General features: G+C 41.3%; 1 protein-coding gene and 1 pseudogene across 11 annotated transcripts in view; one reads left to right on the top strand and one right to left on the bottom strand.

Moving 5' to 3' along the window:
- Positions 1–1,510: 1,510 nt before the first annotated feature.
- Positions 1,511–2,789, bottom strand: LOC311224737 (CD9 antigen-like; annotated as a pseudogene). The gene has a single exon. The product of its transcript is annotated as a CD9 antigen-like (transcript).
- A 1,173-nt stretch (positions 2,790–3,962) lies between these two features.
- The window catches only part of letm1 (leucine zipper-EF-hand containing transmembrane protein 1), a 50,903-nt gene continuing 32,384 nt past the window's right edge, over positions 3,963–22,481 (top strand). For 6 of the 10 annotated variants that reach the window (XM_084310900.1, XM_084310899.1, XM_084310897.1 and 3 more), the window contains exon 1: positions 3,963–4,297. In XM_084310900.1, the coding sequence (XP_084167026.1) occupies positions 4,213–4,297 (85 nt within the window). In that variant the 5' untranslated portion in view covers positions 3,963–4,212. The remainder of the gene's footprint in view (positions 4,298–22,481) is intronic. The other 4 variants (XM_084310901.1, XM_084310894.1, XM_084310902.1 and 1 more) reach the window with 1 other exon arrangement.

Here is a 22,481-nt window from a genome sequence, read left to right as displayed (position 1 = left end):
GTTTTGGTAGTGTGGCAGTGAAAGGGTTAACCTTCTGCGTATTGTCACAGTGAAAGGGTTAACTGTTTTGGTAGTGCGGCAGTGACAGGGTTAACCTTCTGTGCATTGTCGCAGTGAAAGGGTTAACCTGCTGTTGTGTGGCAGTGAAAGGGTTAACCTACTGTGAATTGTCGCAGTGAAAGGGTTAACCGTTTTGGTAGTGCAGCAGTGAAAGGGTTAACCCTCCGTTTATTGTCGCAGTGAAAGGGTTAACCGTTTTGGTAGTGCGGCAGTGAAAGGGTTAACCTTCTGTGTATTGTCGCGGTGAAACCGTTTGTATTGTCGCAGTGAAAGGGTTAACCTGCTGTCATTTGGCAGTGAAAGGGTTAACCGTATGTGTATTGTCACAGTGAAAGGGTTAACCGTTTTGGTAGTGTGGCAGTGAAAGGGTTAACCTTCTGCGTATTGTCACAGTGAAAGGGTTAACTGTTTTGGTAGTGCGGCAGTGACAGGGTTAACCTTCTGTGCATTGTCGCAGTGAAAGGGTTAACCTGCTGTCATGTGGCAGTGAAAGGGTTAACCTACTGTGAATTGTCGCAGTGAAAGGGTTAACCGTTTTGGTAGTGCAGCAGTGAAAGGGTTAAGGGGATGCAGACCAACTGAAAGACTTTCGTCTTGTTTACATCAGGGTCCCCCATTTTCAATTCATCGTACTATATCGTACTATATCTGCTAGTGTGCCTTGCTCTTACAAATTGTAATAGAGGCCTACAGAATGTTTGTCTAGTTCTTCCAACATGGCTGCCTGTAACCATTCGTAACGACTTTTAAAAGAAAATGCCTAATTTCGGTGCAGTGGTATTATAGTAGGTAAAACACTGGAAAAAGCATTACTGTTCTACTGTAACTTGTTCAATCCAAATAATTATGTGTTTGTTTATATATTTATCGTATTAACTAAACAATGGTTGCTATATGTTACAGGTAGCTATAATGAATGCCATATTAGCTTTAGTCTTGCATTAGATAATCTAATAAAATATATAATAATAATAATAATAATAATAATAATAATAATAATATTCAAACATAAATATTTATACCATATAATGGCCTAAAATGTCTTTACCTTGTCCCTGTCTAGGTAATAATAATAAAGATCTTGTTGGGGGGGGGGATGCCACCTGTTGCATAATTATGAGAACAGTTGAAGATCTTTATTCATGGGAGTTCCTTTGACTGTTCAGGAGGAGGCACTGATGGACTACTGCTTTACATCTACACTACAATAGCAGTAATAATCAGACAAACTGAAATGTGTTCCACACCTAAAGTTACAACGCCCTTACAGCGGTGTCTAGTGGATCCAGCTCCCTATAACATTAGCACACTTTTACAGTACATCCCATAAAACATACCGTCACGGTTGACAAAGTAAGCCACTGAGCCAGCTAAACAGGAAGAAAAAACACACAATTAATGCAACACACTTCCGGTAGAAATGTCCATTAGACATTGATTGATTGATTGATTGAAAACTTTATTAACATATTGCAGAATGGGTACAATACAGTACGGCTCAATACAAACAACTGCTACGAGGATGCAGACCAGAAAAAGACTTTCGTCTTGTTTACATCAGGGTCCTCCATTTTCAATTAAATTCAAATTCACCCTGACCTACAATGTGGGTTTAGGGCCCTTGTGATGAGCCCTATAGGATGAGCCCTTGTGATGAGCCCTATAGGATGGGAGACGGCCCTAGCAAGCTAGTTACACAGGTTACACACTTTTCCCTCCATTACAGAACCAGGAAGTGAGAGATGGATTAGCTACAAACATGATATTAGAAACATCCTAGTCAAACTAGAACAGTGACCTAGAAACATATATATATATAAGTTAAGGGCACGACATGGTGTGTGTGTGTGGGTGTGTATCTGTGGGTGGGTGGGTGTGTGCATCTACACAAAGTCTCTGGACCTCTTAATGGCACAGCAGAGGAGCATACTGAAGATCATTCCAAAGATCATGACGACTCCGATACCGATGCCCACTCCTCCGATGATGTGCAGTCTGTTGTTAAACACCTTGTCGATGGCAGCCGGACAGCTCGTAGTGATGAATGAATGAATGAATGAATGAATGAATGAATGAATGAATGAATGAAGAATGGATCAAAGGAGAGCTTGAGTCCTTCCTGCCTGGGGCAGATGTCCTTGATGGTATCGATCACTGTCCCTGTGGGGCCGCAGCAGTTCAACCTAAAGTGAATGGCCCTCAGCGTCTCCTTCAGGGCCTCCTGTTTGGTGTCTTTATAGTTGCTGTAGGTCTGCTTGTAAAACTCTGTCACGTCCTCCACCACCCTGTCTCTGTTGGAGAGGCCCCAGATGCCTGCTGCCACTCCCACAGCGAAGATGACGAGCAGGAAGAAGAAGAACAATCCCAGCATGCATGGTGATTCTTTAATGGCACCACAGCATCCCAGGAAACCAACCACCATCATCAGAGCCCCCGCTGCAACCAGGATGTACACGCCAGTGAAGAAGACAGTTGGAGATTCCTCTCCTTCAAACAGTCCTGCCGTCCCGGAGTCGAAACGAAGCCACCGCCGCACGGCCTGCACCCCTGCCCCTGCCAACCAGAGGATGAAGTTGAAGACAAACACGAGATACTTGACACATTGTATTCCCCCCATGGCTCCTCACACACAGGATGAGTTATTAAAAAAAGAGAAAATATTTGTCTCGCCGACGGAAGAAATCCAAAACACGTCCGAGCTCTAGTGAGAGTAAAAACTTGTGTGTATACACACACAGACACACCGGTGGAATCCCAACATCACAATAAAAGTCCCTAAGCTTGAACCCATTTAGAAATGTTTTCTTCTTGAACCACTAACAATGGGTTGAAAACATTATAATAATAGTATATTTATTGATTGAGTAAAACATGTTGAAATGTATATTTTTATAAAATATAATGCAAGAATAGACTATCCTAAAATACTATGGAGCTTCCACATTTACGTATTACCTCAGCTGTGTCCTTTTAAAATGGAGGTGAAACTGAATTAGATATTTTCTCATTATTGGTGAGGGAGTCATACATACATACAGGTTTTCTGTTAGCAAAGATGTAAAAAGACTTAATTTCTTGGCTATTAGAACATAAAAAAAACATATGATGTAAACATATTTTGACTACTCAACCTGAGCAGTGAGCACTGAACCAAGCATGTAGATTAAATGTTTTTCTTTTTGTGTGCACATTTTTGTTTTGCACAAAAGATAAATAAATAAGTTTTCAACTACACGTTGTTGCTATTCTTTCAACGTGTAAAGATGGCAGACTCATTGCAGTGTGCTGTGTATTTCTCCTGACCTCCTTCTTCACCTTTTTTTCAACCTAACCATGGTGTCTGATTTGGCAGAGAAACTTACTGCCCACAACCAAAATCTACCAATTTTGGCTTATAGTTGGTGTTCATTTCTCACCTGACAATTTTGACATTGTGTAATCTGGTAGTACCAAAGCAAACAATCGTTTTAAACACTACTAATAATTGCAGTTTAACTCTAAAATGCACTGACTTTTTCCAAGAAAAAAATAATAATTCAAGCTTTATTTTTTCCAATGCTCTTTCCTTTGATCTGTTTTATGTGAAACACTTTGAATTGCATCTGCCTTTGTATGCCTTTATGCTGCCTTTATGATGAATTGAAAATGGGGGACCCTGATGCAAACGAAAGTCTTTTTCTGGTCTGCATCCCCTTAACAATTGTGTGTATTGAGCTGTACTGTATTGTACCAATTCTGCAATCTGTTAATAAAGTTTTCAATCAATCAATCAATCAATCATGGATGAGTAAATATGCGCTTTTATTTTCTAAATATCGCAGCGGAAGTGCCTCAGCCGCTCTCGTTCGCCTCGCGCAGGTTCTCCTCAGTCGGGTCATCAGTCATCACTTCAGTAACTCAAACTGTGGAACTCGGACTTCGTGTCGCTGTCATCCGCGGATACGGGAAGGACATGGGGCAAGAAGTTAAACTAAACAGTGTTATATGCGTCATATATTGTTAGAAAACGTTGGTTTTTTCCATATGGCTAGTTAGATACCCGTTGGTTTAGTTTATTTGTAAGTTAGAGAGTGGCTGGCTAACTAACTAGCTCAGCTGACTAGTATCTGTGTTAGTTGTTATTAACGTTGACAGTCGGCAGCATCCTCCATCATGGCGTTAATCCTGTTTACCAGGTCTCGCGCACCTCTGATGAAAACATCTAGGTCATTGAAGAATGAATTCAGAAAAGGTAAAGGTAAGATTTTATAGCATTACTAACTTGTTACTATTGTGTGTGTGTGTGTTTTTTTTTTATAATATCGTGTATTGATGATTATGCTAGTTAATGACGAAGAATCTTGCCCAATAACGGCTTGGGAGTCAATAATATAACCCTACTGTCAGTTGATGGAGGTATTTGGGTTCACACAGGAAGATGGTGGCTGAATCACTGTGGTGTGTTATGAATTACATAATTTTGTTTATCCCAAATCCATGACCAGTTTGTTGGTTGACAGCGGGTGTTTGTTTGTTAATCTGTATCGGTGTAGTGTGTAACGAATGTGTGGAAAATTGGGGCACACCTTGCGAATAGCAGAATATTATTTGGGGATATGCGTCATTTGAGGCCAGGTTATGTGAGGACACCCTGGGTGCCATGCTCCCCCTCTTCCACTGCAGTCTGCAATGGCACTGTTTGTCTCAATTCACACTGTCAAGACTGACTGCAGACAGGCTCTCTCTCTCTCCTCCTTCTCTAAAATCACATTGCTCTGACGTTTTGGGAGGTGGGTTGATATGAAAAAGTATTTAGGCTACAATGACGTGCTGATTTAGTCAAAGGTACATTTTTGTACCACAGCCTTTTTTTGTTGGTCGTTTTTTCATTATGTCTTGAGCTATATGTGTTTGTTATTGGTGTCTGGACAAGCCAGGTCATATAAATGCTCAAGCCATTAGACTGTTGACTGTTTTAATCTCTGGCTGAAACAAATAGGACCATCTGCAGTCATTTTCAAGAGGTGATTGTCCAAAAGGAGCATTGTATGAATGGTGTGTGTTGAGGGAGCGGGGGTAGTCGCACCTGTCTCGCCTTCTGTTTCCTTGTGCCTTTTCTTCACTATATTTTAAAGGCCGCTCGTAAACTCACACCCGGCCATCATTAAGGCTGTCCCTCCCTAGGGCCTAGATGATTGACAGACTGTTCTACTGTAACGAGCTGTCGGGTTGTGCAAGCTGTACGTTAACCCTTTCAAGTTTGTGTTTTTAATTTCTCAGAATTCTATCTTGTAATACTGCTTCCTGCCATCATAAGAATGTTCAGTTTTCCAAATTCGAATATCACATGCAAGACGGTACACGTAATCATGTTCAGGCCGCATGGCAACATAAACAAACGGTAGTACTGTATATAACAACCGGGAACATTCTTGCACTGAGCAGATCGAGTTCGGATTCTTGTGTGTGTGTGTGTGTGTGTGTGTGTGTGTGTATTCCACTATCTCTACAGGCTAAAGCAGCACTTTTTCAGTTTATGACCGTTTTGTAACCATGGATTTCAACACAGTAGTTGACGTGGAACCGGCTCAAACGCTAGACTCCACCTAGCTAATCTCCCTCTTGGCTTTCAGTTATGACCCACAACTGCTCTTGGGTTATTTAGAGGTCATGGTGTGGTTAACTTGGGGAATAACTTGTGTGTGTGTGTAGTAGTGGTGTATATAATCGATCCACTCTGAGAAGTATAAATGGATCAATATCGGGAGGAAGGAGACAGAGGTCTTCACTACAGAAGAGGCTTATTGGCATTTTGCCCAGACAGTCGGACAGAGAGCAAAGAAAGGTCAGTGCTTTATTTTAGCCTCGCGTGACCCCACCACAGTCGGGCAGGTCCACTGCCACTTACCCACATCTCCTAGCATCAGTCATTCGTCAGGATTTGGCTCTGGATTAACAAGGCAGTGTTATTAGGTTGTTTATATAGTGGTGGCACACTGGGGCATGAGGCAAAGAGAGGTGAGCAGAGTGACATGCAACACAATATGCACCACGTTGTGTACGTTTTGGTTTCATCTATTTGTGGTGGGTTTTTCTGATTATTGTGATGGACTGCCGGAAATAAGTAGCCTATGTTTGGAAAATGACTGCATTGACTATGACAAAGCCTCTGATTGAAAGACTGCTGGTCTAGCATCATCCGTCAAGTCACATGGTGATATAGGAAATTTTCTTCCTATATTTGTTCCGGCACTTGTTCACTCTTTAATCATTCGTTAGGCTACTTCATGGATAAAGATGAATGTTTTGAGAATAAATGCAAATTATTGTAGAGCTGAGAATTTTTTTTATCAAAGACCTGCTTGTATCAAAGACTCGTTCCAGAGCGATGGAATTCTCTGATCGGCAGCTTACTCTGCTGTCACCACTGGCTGAACATCAGCATTCTGACAAACCCCCTCGGCTCCTTTATCCCCCTGCCTGTGGCGAAAATGAACAGAGTTTTCCTCTCCTGTTTACCTGTAATGTTGTCTGTTAAACTGCATGTGGGATGAGAGGTAAAATAGCTTTTTAAGAGCCAGAAATGACCGGATGTCATTGACCTGATCTGCAATGCTAACGGGTTCCAGGCTATTTCTGGCTAGCGAGAAAGCAGCCAAAATATGTCACCCGAGGGAGGTCAATTGACCGGTGTGGTGCGGTCTTCTATCATGTGCCTTGGTCGTGCAGATGTTTCTGCTCAGGGACATCCTGACATTTTAAGACGAGGCAAGCCGTGGAGTGGTCTGAGAAACCCAGAAGAAGCTGTCTGTACTGTGTGTGAGAGATAGACGGTCTGCATGTGGGCCTGTAAGACTCAGAGTACGAGATTAGCTGTGGACAGACCTGTCTCAACCAGCGTCAATATATACCACAGTAAGCAATAGGGGTGGGAATCACCACAATAACACATCATCGATCATCACGATACTAGTCACAATACTGTATTATCGCAATATTACAATTTATTCCCCTTTTTCAACTGCAAACTTTGTCCCCAATGAGAACATTTGTCAAGATCTGCAATACTAATAATAATTAAAAAAATATATGTTTCATATAAGATGAGACATTTTCAGTCTGTTTAAATATTGATATTTGGCTTCAGTGTATCGATATAATATCAGCGCACAAAATATTGTGATATATCGCTCTATCTATTTTCCCGCTTACTTCTAGTAAGCAATAGTGTTTTGAGACTTATGATTAGTGGTTGATCGGTTTTTCAGTGGCCGATACAGATATTTAGAGAGTAAAGCAGCCAATGGCCAATTTATTTGTAACTTAATAATAACAAATGAGACAGAATTGCTGAACATGCCTACATTATGGGAAATGTGCACAGAGAGGAAATTGGTATCTATCTTCTTGTCTGACTCTGGAGGAGACTGTAAGCTCATTTCCAATAATGTTGATGTGTTCCTTTTTAAGTTCATTAATGTTAGCCCTGTTAACTACATGTAGCTATCTCAGCTGGTTGATGACAGAGGTTTGCACTTGCTAACATAACCCTAAATAAAAATAGAGTTAGCTTAAATTTATCTTGAAAAAATATTGCTCATAAGTAAGTAACCGTTGGATGTCAAATATTACAATATTTTTTCTCTTCAAAATATGAGAAGGTTTGGGCCCTATTTAACCCCTTCCATGTATGCTAGCATGAAGTGATTGGTATCAGTCAACAGATACCTTTATGATCTCTAATTTCATATGATACCATCAGTTTTTCTCTAGCATTGAAATTGAGCCCAGGACCATTTCAATATGGGCTGATAACCAACATTTCATATTATGGCCAATATTTCACTGGTGTTAATTCTGAGTTGGTTCCGCTTCTCCCTCAGTCTAGGTTCCAATCTTAAAGGTAGCACCTATCCCTCAGTCTATGTTCCAATCTTAAAGGTAGCACTTATCCCTCAGTCTATGTTCCAATCTTAAAGGTAGCACCTATCCCTCAGTCTATGTTCCAATCTTAAAGGTAGCACTTATCCCTCAGTCTATGTTCCAATCTTAAAGGTAGCACCTATCCCTCAGTCTATGTTCCAATCTTAAAGGTAGCACTTATCCCTCAGTCTATGTTCCAATCTTAAAGGTAGCACCTATCCCTCAGTCTATGTTCCAATCTTAAATGTAGCACTTCTCCTTCAGTCTAGGTTCCAATCTTAAATGTAGCACTTCTCCTTAAGTCTAGGTTGCACACATTCTAAACCTTTTCCCAAACAATGTAAAGTTCCTCATTGGGTTGGTCGATTCAGTGGTTCATATGTGTGGGTTTGTTTGTTCACTCCATCGATCACTTCCTCACTCATCCAGTTGGCTAAGCTGCCTGCAACCACACATTTTGTCATCCGCAGTGCACACTTTTTTTTTTTTTTTTTTTTTTTTTTTTTTATAAATTCTTTTCCCCCCTCCTTTTTCCTCCGATTTTTCTCCCATCCCAATGTTAGTCGTTATGCCAATTCCCAATCCCCTTCCTGGTCGCTGCGCACTTACCCCCCACAGTCGGTCTGGGAGAGTGGAGGCTATCACATGCTTCCTCCGACACACGTCTAGCCAATCAACCGCTTCTTTTCACCTGGCAGCGCGGACTCTCACTGAGAGGGTGTAACGTGTGGAAGGATCACACTACCCCCCTTAGATCCTATCCGCGCTGAGCAGGCGTCCCGACCGAACTGTAGGAGCCGCTGTTTACAACGACCCGGACCCACCCCTCCAGCTTTCCCACCCTCTAATACTGCCAATTGTATTAGTGTGAATGGCCAGCCAAGCTGGTGACAACGCCGGGAGCTGGATTCGAACAGGCGAATCCAGCGTCTCCGGTGTTGGTGACGCGCAGTGCACACTTCACCACAATGTATGAGCACATTTAAAGAGCTGGTGCACTTGTGTTTTTGGAAGACATTGTGCTTCAGTAAGACAAGATCTATTGTCTCCTGAACTCTGTGCCACGTTGACAGCCCCCCCAGTCCCCACCATATAAACTCTGAACTCTGACTCCATTGTCTACACACCCTAGGCTCTGTTATCCATACTGCATGACTCTGAACTCTGTTGCCTACAGTATACTCAAACTTATACCTACCTACTGCTTTCACTGTCTAGTCTACATATACTCTGTTTGATAGCATGTACAACAGTGCTGTATACCACATATTTACATTTATATCTTTATATTACAGCATATATAATATACCCATATTTGTCTGAATATACCTGCATATAACCGCTCATATACTTGCTGTACATTTACATTTAGTCATTTAGCTGACGCTTTTATCCAAATCGACTTACAAGTTCTGTACGACAAGTCATCAGGAAGGGCACAACTTATCAGCTGAGTAACGATGTTCATCAAAGTGTTGAGTGCTAGAGTGTAGGTTAGTATATTAGGACAAGTGCATGACAGTAAGGTTAGTTAGGGTTAGAATATATATATTTTTTTCATTTCAGATAATGGTTGAAGAAGTGCGTCTTTAGTCGACAGCGAAAGATTGGACGGGTTTCGGCTGTCCTAACACAAGAAAATAGAATTTCTCATTTTATTTTGCAGTGGTTTGACATTTATCTTGCTGTCATAACCCACCACAGCTGAAGGAGTGTTGGTGTTGGTGACACACAGATTAAAGTCCTGTTATAAAAGCCACAACCATCTGTTAGAGACACTTGTTGTGGGAAACAGGAACTGATTACAGATAAACACCATCGGTTTATTATATTGTCAGTTAAAAACAGGCCTGAGGTCAGATCCAGCTGGTCTTTCTGAGTAAGGTATACGAACTGAAAGAATGTCTTTCAAGTCATAGGCCCATGTCAAGACAAAACCGATTATGGTCGTATCAGTCAAAGTATTTGATCGTATGCACTTTTCATCCACACGGAACTGCGTTCTGGCAGCCTGAAGACGCTATTTTCTAAAACCGGCTTCCAGAGTGCGCAATTCTGAAGACGCTCCCCTTGCGTGGCCGTCTTTACAAGCGATACAAGTATTTTCCTGAACCGTTGACGTGATAGCCCACCTCTTCCTTTTTTTTAATAAACAAAATGAAAACACAAAAGATCAAAATAGTTTTCGTCTGGACAAGGCCTAAGCCATAACAAGAATAGATAAGATAAGATAAGATATTCCTTTATTGATCCCCAATGGGGAAATTCAGGCATCATAGCAGCATGGGGGAGGGGGAGGGGAGGTACAGGTAGTAAAAACAAGCAGTGTAAACAATATAACAAATCAATATATAATTAACTAACTAACTACTAACTGAAATATACAGTATTCACATAAGGTGCAGTATGCATAAGGTAGTATTATTGTCCTTTTAGGTTCCTAGTAGTTGTAGTTGGATGTCTGGCAGCAGTCCCTGTCCACTGTTGTGGAGCCTTATGGCCGCTGGTATGAAGGACTGGCCAAGGCGGTTAGTTGAGGGGGGGGGGGGGGGGGGGGGTTATGAGCACACGTGAACATTACAGGACACCCTCAGCTGTTCAGGTAATAAGTAAGGTATTAAGTCGCACCCCATTAATTGCCATGCAAGAAGATAAGGGATTTCCCCTGTTACATGTATTAAAAAGGCTAAGACCAAAATGCAACTGTGTTGCTGTCATTACTCAACCTCATTATGTAAGCTTGTCAGAGATAGCCCCAGGACACTGACTGGGAGATGGAACGGCTTCTCAAGAGGATGCATTAGTCAGCGTTGGTGTCGGCTTGCTGTGGGTCTTAGAACCTCTCACAGGTCATTTGTATTGGTAGCAGGCACTCAGACACAGCAACAGAAAACGTCTGGGTGCATAATAGTTACTTTCTTTCTTTAGTCTGGGAAATCTATTTGTGGTGGACCTGTCTGATGTTGTCATGGATCTTATATTCTTATATTCAGATCTGTTTGTATTGCCTATATTTATGTCTTTCTACTAGGGGTGTAAAGGTACACGTATCCGTGCCGAACCGTTTCACTACTGGTCCTGGACCTAAGGTTCAGTACGGCTGTGTACCGAACGAATACAACGGTATGTTAACCACTAACGACCGCCCACCGGATGCTGTTTTTTTCACAATCTAATATAATAATTTCTTTATTTTTTTATTTCACAAATCGATTATTAATTTCAATATAGAATATTCATTGACAGCCCTACACGTACAATTAGTCACTGCACACTACATCACCCATGAGTGGAACATGGAAAGCCAAACTTCCCCCCACTGTACCGAAAACCCGTACCGAACCGTGACTTAAAAACCGAGGTACGTACCGAACTGTGGTTTTTGTGTACCGTTACACCCCTACTTTCTACTATTACCCTGCCCATACCTGTACTTCCCCTCCCACATGCTGCTATGATGCCCACATTTCCCCAAGGGGATCATTTAAGGAATACCTTATCTGTCTGGTGGGTCAGCACCATGCAGGGACAGTGAGGTGGGTGGTGGGGGGCAGGGTCAGTGAGGTGGGTGATGGGGGACAAGTGAATTTAGTTTTGTTGCATTTTGTTTGCATTTTGTACTTCGTTTTTATTGTATATTTTGACAAATAAAACAACTTGAAACCAAACATCTATTATGTGTGGTGCTGCAACATTTGTCTGTTTAATATGCTATAACCGGTTCCACAGTTTAGCCATTTTGATTTTGACCATTAAGCGTACTTAAAAGTTATATTATTGAATTAATTCTGTTGCATACACTTAAGCTATATAGCTTACCATCAGTAATGCTAATTTTTTCACGTGTGCATGAATAGCCCTCAAAATTCACTCCGCCTTTTCGGCCACACTGTGAGGCTATTGACTGGGGCCTTGGTAGCAATGCATAGCAACTGGCTTAATTCCCCACTTACTTCCCGACCCCTATAGGCAGGGTTTTCATTGGCTTTCAAAGAGCTGTGGGTGGTAAATAATGTTGTCAGTGGGTGGGCTTTAGCAGCGATCACTCCTAAGATCGCACAACAGCTTTAAGAGCAAACCTAATGGAATTGGGACTGGGAGCCATTAAGAGATCCTAAGCAATGAATGAATTATATTGGGATTGATTCAAGATCCTTTTGCAAAGAAAATATACAACATACATGAGAGTTGTCTTTTTCATTAAGCTAGTTGGAAGAAGAACAGATAAGATAGTCATGTTGGCTACTACTGTAAGAGTTCTTCTAACAGCAGAAGAAGCCTGTGTTAGGAGACACATCGACAACAGACTGGATCTGTATTGTGCTACTAGTCTGTCTGGGCTACTAGCCAACTGATGCTCACTGCCAAACCGTTTAGGGAGCTTTCACACTTGCCTTGTTTAGTTTGGTTGAACCGAACCCATGAGACCTTGTTGAAGAAGTGGTCCAGTTACAAACTTACTCTGGTACAGAGAACATTATAGAATATAATGTACAATTGTGTAGTATATACACTAAAATAGAATAAAAATACAGTGGACTATGTAGCAGGGCTGTGCAATTGTGCAGTATTCTGCAAAAAGTATGAACAGTGTCGTGTTCAGATGCTCACAGTTTTGAGTGTATGTACAAATATATAGTCCAGGGCCCTCATTTATCAATGGTGCGTACGCACAGATATGTGCGTAACCCGTGCGTACGATCATTTCTAAGCAAAGTGTGTGACTTATCAATTTGAACGTGTGCTTGACTTTGTGCGTATATTTACGCACAGCTCTGACCATGCGTACCTGGCGCCCGGCGGTAGAATATTATTATTGCAACGCGGAAATAAGCTTCCGTGCATTACTTCCAACACTGTGGCGCGTGTTCTGTATGAACCGTAATTCATTAGTTCATTGTAAAATAGCGACAGCCGACAGTAGTGTAATTATAACGTGCTCACGCGCGAACAAGAGGTTGGCCTGCTTGTTTGGCATGGGGGGGGGCAGACGCAGAACACCCACCTCCAAACGCGATAAAATATTGTTTCAAATAAAAAGTAAAAAATAAAAAATATGATTGGTCACAACGAAATGCTTTCTACTTCAATTTGTTGGTTAGAATAGATGACCTCCGTTGAAACTTCACTGAGACTAAGACAGTCTATTTGTGAGCTCCCGCACAGACGTAATAATAATAGCTTCATTTTATATAGCGCCTTTCAAGAGACCCAAGGTCGCTTTACATAGATAGGGGGGGGGGAAATAACAAAGTAACAAACATAGTGGACAGACGCAACATATAAATATGATGATGGAATTCAAGTTCAAGTTTGTATTGATCACATATAGGCAGGCTACACATGGCGTAGGCTACATCATACATGGCAGTGAGATTCATTGTTCTTGTATATGCTCTCGTATTATTGTTTATATAGGCTACCTAATACCGACATCAAAATAGATTGTATGCCTCTACAAATCATATGCAGGTAGAAAATTGACGGAAAATCCGTCGCAATTTGGAATAAAATTGAGGAGAACTTTAATCCCTGGGTATTAATTGAACGAAACGGGAAAAGGCAGTCATATTCCAGCACGGTCTTTATTAGTGTTTGCGCTGCCCAGGTGGAAATTGTTAATAGATATCATATCCGACATCACCGTACGTGTACACGTCTCTGTCAGCCTGTCGCGTATTTCTCCCATAACACGCTTCGCTCGGCTTAGTCCACTTTTCCACATTTCATGGGGGTGTTCCATTACCGTATATGGTTAATTACAGGCGGTTCTATACGCAAATACTTAAAATCGTGCATGAGCGCCGAGCGTAGAACAAATGGTATTTATCAACACGGAGTGTGCGTACGACCCGTGTACGCACGTTTGATAAATCCCGATTTTTCTGTGCGTACACACATTCTAAATTCTGAACGAAAATAGAACACTTTCTACGCATTGTTGATAAATGAGGGCCCAGGAAGGGTGTGGTGTGTTAATGCAACATTCACACAGTTACACTGGTAGTAGTAGCAGGCATGAAAAATGTCTCATGGACAGACATGGTCCAATGAAGAGGTGAAAGCCCCAATCGAAATATTGTCAGACGATCACATAACACAATACAGTTGCTTGTGGGCGCACACAAAAACAACAAAGTGTTCATATTATTTAGGGACAGAATGATGGTAATGTCGTTAAATTACACAAATAACAGCTGCTATTTACACAGCTGTGATGGGACTGGAGCTGACACAATGTCCAGTCGTAAGGGGGAGGTTTATTCTCTCGTTTCTCTCTCTCGTTTCTCTCACTTGTTTCTCTTTTGTTTCTATTGTTTTTCTGTAGTTTCTCGTTTCTCCCTCTTGTTTTTCTCTCATTTCTCTATTGTTTATCTCGTTTCTCATTTATCTCCCCTCTTGTTTCTCTCTCGTTTCACTCTTGTTTCTCTCTTGTTTCTCTCTCTTGTTTCTCTATAGTTTCTCTCTTGTTTCTCGCTCTCGTTTCTCTCTTGTTTCTCTCTCTCGTTTCTCTCCCTCTTGTTTCTCTCTCGTTTCCCTTTTGGGTTTAACGATGGTAACCGATTGTCCTCGCTATATTCCTATCTTGTCATTTCTCAGTCTCCTCAGTTGGTCAATAAACATAGTGGAAGTGGTAATAATCAAAGAATCTGGATAAAATCAAATCATTGCTTTATCCGTCTGATTCAGATCACGGCGTCTGCCTTTTTTAGCCTCCCTGGATCCATGTGTGAGTGTGTGCCGTGATGCGAGGGTTTCCCCAACAACATGACGTTGACATTTAGTTTGGTGCGCTTGAGTACAGAGTGAAATATTCACCAAAACCAAATGAAAAATGCAACAATATTGAAACCTCAACCCCTTGTATTGTATTGTGCTGTACAATGACAAAAAAATCTGAATCTAATCTTATTACTAAAGCTGTCAATCGATTAAAATATTTAATCTGATTAATTGCACGATTGTCCATAGTTAACTCGTGTTTAATCGCAAATTAATTGCATATTTCTTATCTGTTCCAAATCTACCTTAAAACGGATATTTTTCAAGTTTTAATACTCTTATCAACATGAGTCTACAAATGCTTGCTTTATGCAGCAATTTAACACAAAAGGATGACCCTCATGCATTGCAAATTTGCATCACATTCAAAACAGAGTGATGCACAAAATAACTTAAAAGAAAATAATAATTTAAAACAATGAATAAAGTGTGCATGACATAATAGGGGAGAGAAAACGTTACATTCACCCACTCTTGTTTCTCTCTCGTATTTCTATCTTGTTTCTCTCGTATTTCTCTCTTATGTCTTATTTCTCTTGCTTCTCTCTTATTTCTCTTATTTCTCTCGTTTCTCCCTCTCGTTTCTCCCTCTCGTTTCTCTCTGGTTTCTCTCTGGCTTCTCTCTGGCTTCTCTCTTATTTCTCTCTTGTTTTTCTCCCTCTTGTTTCTCTCTCATTTCTCTCCCTCTTGTTTCTCTCTCACTTGTTTCTCTCTTGTTTCTCTCTCGTTTTTCTCTCGCTTCTCTCTTGTTTCTCTCTTGTTTCTCTCTTGTTTCTCTCTGGTTTCTCTCTTATTTCTCTTGTTTCTCTCTCGTTTATCTCCCTCTTGTTTCTCTCTCACTTGTTTAGCTCGTTTCTCTCGTTTCTCTCTTATTTCTCTTGTTTCTCTCTTGTTTATCTCCCTCTTGTTTCTCTCTCACTTGTTTAGCTTGTTTCTCTCTCGTTTCTCTCTTGTTTCTCCCTCTCCGTGTGTTTCCCCCTGTAGACCCAACAGGTGTCCTCAGTGGGTCTCTCTCACGTGCGTTCCTGTCCCAGTTCTTCAACAGCTGGTCGTCATCAGTCATCATCACCCCCAGCTGTTGTCTATTAGTCATTATTCCCCCCTTGTGTATTTAAGTCCACATCCCCATAACCATCCTCCTGCCCACCTGCCGTGTTGTGGCTGCGGTGTCCTGAGCTCTGGAGAACGTTGTCAGTGAGACTGTGTTCTTATCTCGACCCCAGTACCGACTCTGTCTGTCCTCCAAGTTCGTCAACCCCTTCCCTGTCTGCCTGCCTGCCTGCCTGTCTGCCTGTCTGTCTGTCTGCCTGCCTGCCTGCCTTCCTGGTCCCTAGGCCTAAAAAAAAAAAGGGTTTGGTTCCGGTTGCTGACCGACCCTGCCGATTTAGGTGCGACCCAATTTATTTTATTAGTTTAAAAATTGTTTAATTTCTTTTTAAATATATATATAATTTTTTTTTACAATAAAGTTTCATAAAAATCTTAGTCAAACCTTTAGTATTATGGATATTAAACATGCTGGTTGAGTACATTCATCCATGTTGTCGTGAAAAAAATAAAATAAAAAATAAAATAAAATAAATTCCCTACCTACCCATGGCCTTAACTGACAGTGACAACCAACAGGAACCAAACAATATTTGTTCATGCCCTAGGCGTCCACCACTGTGACAGCAGGGGTCTCCTTCTTGGTCTACCTTGTGAGACATCAGCAGCCGTTCCTTGAGGGGGGGATCCTGTCACGGTTGAGACTTCCAGCACCTGTTCCTGCTCCTATTCTATTCTGCTCTCTCTCTCCCTCTTGTTTCTCTCCCTCTTGTTTCTCTCTCTCCTGTTTCTCTATCTCCTTCTTGTTTTTCTCTCTTGTTTCTCTCTTTCTATTGTTTCTCTCCTTGTTTCTCCCTTTCTCTTGTTTCTCTCTCTCCCTAGTGTCTTTCTCTCTCCCTCTTGTTTCTCTCTCACTAGTGTCTTTCTCTCTCTCTTGTTTCTCTATCCCTCTTGTTTCTCTCCCTAGTCTCTCTCTCTCTCTCGTTTATATCTTGTCTCTCTCTTGTTTATCAATTGTCTCTCGTTTATCTCTTGTCTCTCTTGTTTATATCTTGTCTCTCCCTCTTGTTTCTCTCTCCCTCTTGTTTCTCTCTCACCCTAGTGTCTTTCTCTCTCGTCTCTTGTTTCTCTCCCTCTTGTTTCTCTCTCTCCTTCTTGTTTATCTCTTTCCTCTTGTTTTTCTCTTTCTCGTCTCTCTTGTTTCTCTCCCTCTCTTTGTGTTTCCCCCTGTAGACCCAGCAGATGGAAAAAATCGATATGGCATAATATTGCAATATTTTGCTTGCTGATATTGTATCGATACCCTGATACCGAGTATCGATATTTTGCTTGACAATCCCCCTTTGCTGAAATACAAATGATTGGAGTGCGGCGAACAGACTGAAAACGTTATCTTATTAGATAAAACAGATGTTGTATATACTGTGTATTTTTATTGCAGATGTTGGGGACATAATTTGCAGTTGAAAAAAGGTAATATATTGCAATATATGGCAATATCACAATATTTTGGTATTCGTGACTCTAGTATCATGGGGGCTCCCACCCCTACTGCTTTCTGTTACCTGAACCTGTCGTCATTAAACTACCTGCCTGTTGGTTTTTCCCGGGTTACCTGCCTCAAGTCAAGTCAAGAGTTTTATTTGTCACGGCATACAAGCATACAGTGAAATGTGGGGGGTCTTGCCCGCAACGATTGTGCAATAATACAATAATAAGAATAGGATGAGAACAAGACATTTGTGCAATAACACAAGTAATAAGAATAAGACATAACATAACAGGTATATGTACATAAAGTTTACAAAAAGCATGGTAAGACATGCTAAGGTCCTGCGATAGTGCTATACACTGTTAGCTACGGATGAGGCACTGGGTCTTATGTACCTAGTTTCAAGAAACTAGAAAGCTTACAAAAGAAAATACTACGAGTACTATCATGGTCCGGGTATAAAGCGCCCTCACAACCTCTGTTCCATCGCTTTGGTCTCCTGAGGCTCGCTGAATTTAACATTCATCAAAACGCATCAATTATGTATCAAGTTGTCAACAACATGAATCACAGACTGTCTGAGCTTGTCCCAGTCTGCCAACCACTGCACATCCACAACACAAGAAATAAGCATCTTATATTTGGCAAGAGGAGAAGGCTCAATTGTGCTAGCCTAAGGCCCTGTTTAGACGGAAACGCTAGCAGGTGAATCCGCAAAAATATTTTTTCGGATGTGCCTTTTGTTTATACGGAAACAGCGTTTTTACGGGGTGAAACCGCAAAAAAGTGAGACTACCTTCCAGGGTGGAATTCCTAGAAACGATAAACCTTTGCGCTATCATCTAAACTGTCAAACCGCATAAAACGATGACGAAAGGCTCTCGTCGCGTGTACTGCTTACATCACAGGCATGCGCCAGTAGCCTAGAAGCGTAAACAAAGCATGTCTGATTCTATCCATGGCGATCACCTGAAGGCTACATTGGCAGTACTTTTAAATACACAAGAATCTGTCCCGCGGCTATCACAACTATTAGACTGGACCCACTGTCTGTGAGTGACTCTGCTTTGGTCCAATCACATTCCCCACCCACAGTCTGCGAATCAGAGGCAGAGTAGGGCGGGTCTTCACAGCACGTCATGTGACATATGCGCCAATCGTGTGACAGCGGGGCTCCGTAGTCTCGAGTCGTTACAGTCTCGTCTGCACGCAGAATTCCATCCCAAAACACTAGTCTAAACGCAAAATTAAAAGTGAGACCGCAAGACTACTTTTGCGGTTTCTGTTCAGACTCTCTCCGTCTAAACGTAGCCTAAGAATAGCATACAGGGGTCCACAGATCTGGAACAAGCTTGACGAGAATCTGAAAATAACTAAAACCTTTAAAACATTTAAAAAAATCACTGAAAGAGGAACTGCTTAAATCATATCTCTAATTAAAATTATAACTTAGGAATACAAATTGTCTGTATTATGTATCTATGTTATATGTCAGTTAGTAGGTAGGTGTGTAAACCTACCCACGTTGTATGTTTTGTTTTGTTTTTTGTTTATTGTTTTGTTGTTTATATTCTGTTTATATTTGTGGTCCGGCTCCCCCCAAAAGCTTTAAATAGCTTCTTGGGAGACCTGGCACATGCACACAATTGCGACGTTGTATCACATGAGGATACTTACATGTAATGTATCGTGTGTGTGTGTGTGTGAAGAAATTCATTCATTCATTGCTAGCTTGCTATATCCATTCTGTTTACTATACAAGAACCACTCCCGTTCTAGTCTTTAAAGTGACCTTTCATTGTGTAAAGTGACCGTTGAGTGTGAGCGTGTGCAGCATGTGTGTGTGTGTGTTCATGCTAAAGTGACTGCTAGTGTGTGAGCGTATACAGTGTGTGTGTGTTGTGTGTGTACTCATGTGTGCTGCCTCCTTCATACATTATACAAATACATTGACTATCCTACAAAAAAGAGCAATAAGAGTAATAAACAATGCAGGATATCGGGACTACACACACACACACACACACACGCACACACACACACACTGTTTCTACAATCACACATTTTGAAGTTCATTGATATGGTAAACTTTAAAACTCTGCAAGTTATGTACAAAGCAAGAAATAATCAATTTAGTACCGGTAAATGTAAGAAGCACATTTCTGGATAAAGAGGGGGGATACAACCCCAGATGACCATTGAACTTCAAAAAACCTGTGATGAAAACAAACCTGAAAAGAATGTGAATCTCCTCTTACGGAGCCACCCTGTGTAATGGGCTGCTAGACAGTGCTAGAGGATGAACTAAAATATTGTGAAAACATAAATCAATTCAAATCTAGACTAAAATAATCTATTTTCGATAGGTACAGAAGGGAAGAAGAGCTTTAATTGCATATTAATAAAAAAAATGCATATGATACTGTATTGTACGTTATATCATATTACATTATATAATCATATTATAATTAATTTGTATATTATATTCAACTATATTTACCCTATATACTAATATATTATGGTACTATATTATATTGTATATATCATGTACTATATATCACATATATGTGTTGTATACACTATTATATACTATATAATATTATATACTGCAGGTATACTATACTGTAATGTGTACTATATTCAGGGGTAGGGCCCGACAAGCCTAGTGCTTTTCCATCGCCCTTTTCGGACAATTGGACAATGCTGCAATAGCAGCTGGTAAAACTTTGCAGATTTATGGAATGACCATTGTTACGTGTCCAAAACCCGAAAAAAATAATAATAACTGAACTGAACCTGCCTCCTTCGTCTCTGCACTTGGGTCCTCCACCACAACCATTACAAATGGACCCTTTTACTGTTCGTAAACAATGACGGTGCTATGGAAGTCACCAGGGACAGTCTGGATGAAACCATGTAAGACACTAGCCATGGAAGGAGACCGGAGGAGAGTACAGTACCTAGTCTAACCAGTTATGCCAGGACGTTAAACACCAAAGGTCATGACTCAGCTCTAATGCTCACTGCAGTAGAGATTTGAACGAGAGCGGTGTTGACACTAACTACTGAAGATTAGATTCGACGTTTGCCATCCAGCCACAGTGCAAATGTAACAGTAAGTTACACAGTGCAATAGTAATATACAATGTACAGGAGATTAAACTGGGTATACAATATATAAATACTATATAGTACACTAATGAGTATAGTACTAATCAGATGTATGTACATAGTTTTAATACCAATATGTACTGTGATACAGGTATAAAGACTATGGTAGTAGTCATACTGGCCAGCAGCGTATCTAGTAAGAGTAGGTAAGGGATGTACTGTACAGATATACCGTAGAATAGATATAGTATCTACAGATACAGTATGTAAAAAGGATTATATGCAGGTATGTACAGACAGATGTGGATAGATATATACGGTAAGAATGAATATATATATATATATATAATTATATATATACGGTAAAGTATGTGCCTGTTTCATGTTCCGAGAGGATTTAAACTCAAAACATGCATGCATGGTTTGGATCTTTCTTTCCATATAGATCCATTTCTCCCAGTGGTTTCAGGAACGGGAAACGAGTCGCGTCACATTGTAACCATAGTAACAACATACTGCAGTTGGTTTTTCTCCTGCTGACTAAGTGGACTGGTAGATCTTTCCAGGGCGTTTTGGATTTCAGTGACCGTATGACAAAACGGCCACGTGTGCTTCGAGTGGCACACGGCACATACAGTACTACAGGGCACATTTGTGCTTACTGTCAAAGTAGGTTTTATCTGGAGATTGGTAGGCTAAGGCTTAGCCTGTATGCTTGGTGTCCAACCAGTGAGATACTTGAGGACATCGCAGCTGTACCGCCGCTGCTAGCATCGGGTTCTTATTTAACCCAGGCTTAGGTTAATGGACTTTGTTTCCACGCCTTTCTCTTGGTCAAATGTAACCCCTAGCTACATTGGTTGGCTAAGGATTAGCCCATGTGCTTGGTGTCCATCCAGTGGAATCAGTTTGAGCTGCACTGCCGTTATATATCAGGTCAGTACTTATTCAAACCAGGCTTTGGGAGGGGTAATGTACTGCATTTCCAGGGCTTTCTCTCTGTGTGTATGTAACCCCCTACCTACAGTGGCTGCACTGTACCACACACAGTCACAAAGGTGACATAATTCCAGTACACTCTGTGTCCTACCGGCCCTCTCCTCTCCTGTCCTGTCACGTCCTACCGCGGCTTTGCTGGATTCAGTCCACTCAGGACATGTGACTGACGACTGCCGGGAGCCGATTGGCAGCCTTTCAAGGCCCGCCCCCTTCTCTCTGCATGCACGTTGACATCAGGTGCCTCTCCAGAGTTTGAATTGGGACTCCCTTCCTGGGGCCTCTCTCTCTCTCCCTCTCTCTCTCTCTGTGGGCGCAAACGAGCTAGCCCCAAGACACACATATAACCGCACAGAGTTCAATACTTATGGGAATTAAAGGCCTAACTGAGCACATTAAAGCACTATTTCCTATACTTAACCGATGATGTCGTTGATCAGTAGAATCCTTTCTCAGCTTCAATCAAGCTCCTGTCTCTACAAGCCGACCGGAGATAACCGAGTACTTCCCTTCGGTCAGCTTGACCCCTTTGACTTTGACTTAGCCTAGTTTGTGTGGCTAACTAGCCAGAGCTAGTGTGAGGAACGGCATGGATTGTGGCCTATGTTCGATAAAGCCTTAGAGATGGAGGAAAAGGCTGATTCCTTTGCGTGTGCACAACACTATTGCAGATGCCTCCACGAGCGATGGCCTGTACTGTAGAAAGTCCCACCACACACATAACTGACTGCAAAGGCACAAGAGGCAAAACTCCTTCCACTTGATCTATGAGATCTATGTTTTATTTGCTCTGATGAAGGTCAACTAGACTGAACCAGTAAATAGGGCCGGGGAAAGAATATTGAAAAGATTGAGAGTGAATTGTTTCATTTGAATCAAAATTCGATTCCCAAGATCTTTTTTATCATCACTGATCATTTTAAACGATGCCTTTTTGTTAATCGCACGATCAGTCAAAGGCACGCCGAGTATGCTGTTGCTATTGGTGTAGCTGCCTAATTATGTCCAGAGGCCTCTGAGCCTTCTATTAAGTTATACTGTATGTGTAATCCCTTCTTTTGCTGTCCAATAACAGTTTGTAATCCTTTCC

This window comes from Notolepis coatsorum (assembly GCF_963971535.1).
Source record: "Notolepis coatsorum genome assembly, chromosome: 3".
NCBI classification, from domain to species: domain Eukaryota; kingdom Metazoa; phylum Chordata; class Actinopteri; order Aulopiformes; family Paralepididae; genus Notolepis; species Notolepis coatsorum.
Note: the sequence above shows the minus strand (reverse complement) of the source record. Positions and strands in the feature narration are given on the sequence as shown.